This window comes from Lactuca serriola, chromosome 5 (genome assembly GCF_051521515.1).
Source record: "Lactuca serriola cultivar US96UC23 chromosome 5, Lser_US96UC23_V15, whole genome shotgun sequence".
NCBI classification, from domain to species: Eukaryota; Viridiplantae; Streptophyta; class Magnoliopsida; order Asterales; family Asteraceae; genus Lactuca; species Lactuca serriola.
This window is the reverse complement of record NC_136412.1, coordinates 325,782,802-325,787,588: the sequence shown is the minus strand read 5'-3', so window position 1 is coordinate 325,787,588 and position 4,787 is coordinate 325,782,802. Positions and strand designations below refer to the sequence as shown.

General features: G+C 32.6%; 1 protein-coding gene across 1 annotated transcript; it reads right to left on the bottom strand.

Annotated features, from left to right (window-relative positions):
• Window positions 1-2,002: 2,002 nt before the first annotated feature.
• Window positions 2,003-3,648, bottom strand: LOC145050943 (protein FAR1-RELATED SEQUENCE 5-like). The gene is made up of 4 exons (XM_078999109.1): window positions 3,543-3,648; window positions 2,750-3,499; window positions 2,318-2,512; window positions 2,003-2,241 (listed from the first exon to the last, which is right to left on the bottom strand). Exons 1-4 carry the CDS (start codon window positions 3,646-3,648, stop codon window positions 2,003-2,005), a joined length of 1,290 nt encoding a protein of 429 aa, XP_078855235.1.
• Window positions 3,649-4,787: the final 1,139 nt, after the last annotated feature.

The window sequence follows — 4,787 nt, the reverse complement described above, 5'->3', positions numbered from 1 at the left end:
AAATCAAGTAAGAGGTCGTTTGATAGTTGCTGATTGGGTTAGAGCTGACTGAGTTAGGAGCTAATTGGGTTAGAAATGCTTACTGAGTCCACATCTGACTGAATTTATGCTGTTTGATTATTTATCTGACTGATTGTGCTGAATGATTAAAATGACCATATTATCCTTATGTTGTTCTTTTGTGCTGGATAAAATAATTATACAAATAAAAATTATCACATAAAATCCAAATTAAACATACATAATTAAAAATCCAAATACGAAGTGTAATACAAAACCCAAATACACATTGTCATACATAATAAAAAAAAATATATCATTTAACGTGAACCATTTGAAAGTAACTGATTAGCAATCTGGTCACGCAAAGTAGTCATATACTCAACGGCTTCCGAACCCCATTCCATGTCTTGTATGTTTTGGCCCTCACTTCCTCCACCTCCCACATTAGGAGTAAAAATAGTGTTTTGTTCAAAGTTCGTAAATAGGTCATCTTGAATATCGTATTTCTTTATAAAATTATGGACCGCGACACAGACAATGACTATGTCTCTTTGCACTGGAAAAGGATAAGGAGTCATACGTTTTAAAATTGGAAATCTCGTTTTCAATACACCATAAGCACGCTCAATGAAATTTCTAAGTTGTGCATGAGCATGATTGAACCTTTCTTCCTTAGTTAAAGCTTTGTTTCTTTAAAAATCAGCTAACCAATACCTAGTATTGTGGTAAGGAGCCATAAATCCACGGGTGTTGGTGTATGCGGCATCACAAAGGTAATATTTATCTGTAAATAGGTGACAAATTAATCATATTAATAATATAGATAATAAAACTTATAAAAAAATGACAAACCTGGTAGAGGGAATGGAAATCCAGAAGTCGGATTAAATGCAACTTCTTTCAACCATCACAGTCATATATATATTAATCACTAAAGATTGCTTACAATATTCATTCTTAACTTTTTACTCTATAAAGACAATAATTTGCTTATACTAACATTAATGACATAATTTTTGGCATAGAGTAGGGTACAGCAAGAAAAAGAAACATGTTTGTTCAATCAATTAAAGATGAATTGTCAGGTTTAAAATGGAACCCATAACTCTTAGATGCAAGGTTTTCACTACCAAATGATATAATTAAAAAAGATGAAAGTCACACATCTTCAAGATTTCATGAAAACTTGACATTCACATAGGTTGACTGTGAGTTTCGTTGACAACTTTAAGAAGATAGAATACCACAAAAATATATGGACAGTTCTGGACTATTTTGCCCCTGATTATGGGGTATTGACAGAAATAACATGCAGATTTTTTTTTCAAGTTCTGGACAGTTTTGTCCCTCACTATGAATACAGAAAAGCAACGTTAAAAGATTAAAAACAAACCTGTTATGTGTTGTATTTGATCACGGACTGTTGCTCTGGATGGCGATTGTTGCAAGGCTTTTGATCGATAAGGGAAACAAGAGGCTGCGTCGATCAGAGGTTAACGGGGGCAGCAACGATTTTTTTTGGATCGATAGGGCAGCAGCGATGAATTGTCAATTAGCAGCAGCAGCGTTTTTTTTTTCCTTATGTGTTTCTCGGTCCATCAAGTTGAAATCAAGGACCGAGTCCTATGTTTTTATTGGACCAAGTCCACATGTTGGTCTGAGTCCTATCCCTATCAAACATGCCAATTGATATTTTACGGACCCAGTCCCTCTTTGGACCCAGTTAGATACGCTATCAAACGACCCCTAAGTTGTTTTCACGACTTATATCATTAATATTATTTGACACTTCATTTTTCATTTGAAAGACATGGGTAGAACTTGAGGCTTTTTGTATTTGTGATGATTCCACAAATTCAAATATTGAAGGGTCACGTGCGGTAGAATTTATTCCTCTTTTCTTTTTTGATTTTGGAGGTCTACCCTTTGGTCGACGAATAATAGGCTCAAATAACGTATCAGATTCAGCCAAAAGTTTAATAATCATAGAATTAGCAAATTATTTCTTACTTTGAGGCCACATTTGGTATCTTGAAGACAACTCACTAAGCAACTCATCAAATTCCTTGGCTCCATCATTATGTAAATTATCTTTTGAATTCAAACGTAACGTATCAATCCTCCACTGTGGATGAACAAGATCCAATGAAAGTGTCATTCCTTCTAAATGTTTTATCTTGTGAGCACAAGGAGGAGCCATGGTTGCCATAAAATAACCAGTACAAGGAGTCATTGTACCTAAAACCAAACATAATAAAGGTTAATGTAAAAAAATGTTGTGCAAATGTAAAACTATAAGTTTTGTTAATATTACCTGTATTTATTTTTTCATATTGCATATGTATCTCCTTTAATGCAAAATGAGATACACGACACAAAAGCTCTCTAAAAACAGGTGCATCGCAATTATGAAGAACTTGGATTCTCTCACTCGCGAGTTTCACTTTAATCTCATTGAATTCATATTTGATTGCAAGGCAAATCATTTCTGTAACATCTTGAAAGCCACCTGTAGATACTTGTAAATATTGTTTCAGTTTGGCATGAGCACTTTCAGCCCTTGATGATGATCGGTTACCAAAATGTAAATATATGTCCATGCACTAACAAACTTTTCCTTCAAAGGCAACCATGTGTTTTTTATGTACTCAATTACAACTTTCTTTTGCTGAATAAACCAACTCAAATTCACCCCAGTTATGCTAAAAAATAGTTATAGTTGTTGAATATGCTACATTATTCCAACCTGACATAAATAAATTAAAGTCTTCTGTATGTGCAAAACGCTTCTTGCAATTTGCCAACACATTCTTTTCAATATGCCAAATACACAAAAGGTTTGTTGTGTTTGGAAATACCATATTTATGGCATTCATTAATTCCAACTCTCTGTCAGACATAATCACAGAGGGTTCACGGTTTTCAAGAGTCTTCTTAAACACACTTAATGCCCAAATATAACTATCTTCATCCTCCCTCTCAAGAAATACAAACCCAGAATAAAAAGATGTATTAAAACATGAAACCCCAATGATGTCAAGGAGAGGCATGTTATATTTGTTGGTTTTATATGTACAATCCATTATAAAGATATTAGAGAAAGATTTTGCCAATTTAATTGACAAAGGATGTGCAATAAACAAATGGGTTATATGCTCTATTGAGTTATGTAAAATATCATAGATAAAACCCTCTTTTTCAAACTCTTCAAATAAAGCATTAACCATTGATCGATTGCCCAAGCTTTCCTTGCGGATTTTCGCCTTCAAATTGTATATAGTTTGAGAGACTGCTGGAAGGTTTGGGTTTCCTTGACTCAAAGAAGAAAGAGTTTGCCTTAAGGGTATGCCAGAAAGCGTCATGTTTTTTACACTTTGTACATCATTCGGTGATAATCGACGAAATGATGGATACCCAGAGATATCAGTAGATGGTTCATGGTTGCGAGTCAAGTTTTTTGCTTTAAGTACCCAAACACCATCATCTCCTTTTTTACCTACAATGTGGAAGGAGCAGTTAATCAAACGAGATCAGTGTACTTCTTCCTTTTATCTCCAATACACATTCTATCTCGATAGGAACCGCCTCGATCACATTGTAATGTGACATATTTATCTTTACTTGAATCTCGAATAGATACTCCATATCCTTTAGCATAATAAAAATCTCTTACACTCTTTAGTAATTCATCATACGATTCAAATTTGGAGTTAGCTAAATAGAGTTTTTCACTTTGTACCGTAGAACTTGATGAATTCATTCTCTATGTTTAATCAATTTCAACACAATCAAACACCACATTCAAGTTTAAATCAAAAGGTTAACATAATCAAAATCAATTTTAACACATTTTGAATCATAATCAATTCAATTTTTAATTTTGAATCATAATCAATTCAAGTTTTAACATAATGATAACCCATTCAAGTTTAAACGTGAAGTTATCATATGGTGTTAATATAATCAAAAGTATAAAATATAGCTTCATTAAACAATTGAATAATTCTCTTTTAAGGTAAGAAAGTCAAAGTCTTGCTCATTTTTTTCATCTAAACTTCACATTTAAAAATAAAAATTGAACAATTGAATAATTACTGTTACTAATGAAAAAATCCATACCTATGTCTTTTTACATGAATGTGCTGTTGTTGAGATGCTTAATTAAAAAGCTTTTTATTCAAGAAAAATTAAGTATTCAAAATTTAATATTTGTTGTTGAGGGCTTGAGGCATGTAATTATTCAAAGTAAATTTCTTAGGATCGCCACTAGCATGTGATCCACAATGACTTTTATATTCCCCTTTTTGTGATACGTAGACTATTAATCTTCCTAACCCAATGACGATGATACAAATTGAATATTGACTATTTATAAAAAATTTAGTGGCTAATAACAGAGATTTTGAAGGTTACCGATTGAAAGATGAACGGAAGTAGCCGCTATGCCAACTGTGAATTTCCAATGCTTGATTGTGCGTCGTGTATGTATTTTTGGAAAAAGAAATTGAGTATATAAGTTAGAGATTATAATTCACGTAAAGATATTTGAGATCTCATATTATCAGCTTCTTATATTAATTATTCATACATTAATTAAATAATTAAATGAACTAAAGGGTATAATAGTCTATAAATAAAATATTAAGTGGAAGTATAAAAAATCTCCTTGGAAAAATTAGCTCCCAATATATAATATTTGAAACGATGACACGTTTTGGGGAGGAAGAACAGGATGAACGTTAGAGAGATAGTAGGGATTCCATGCGTTGAGGGAAATCAGATTT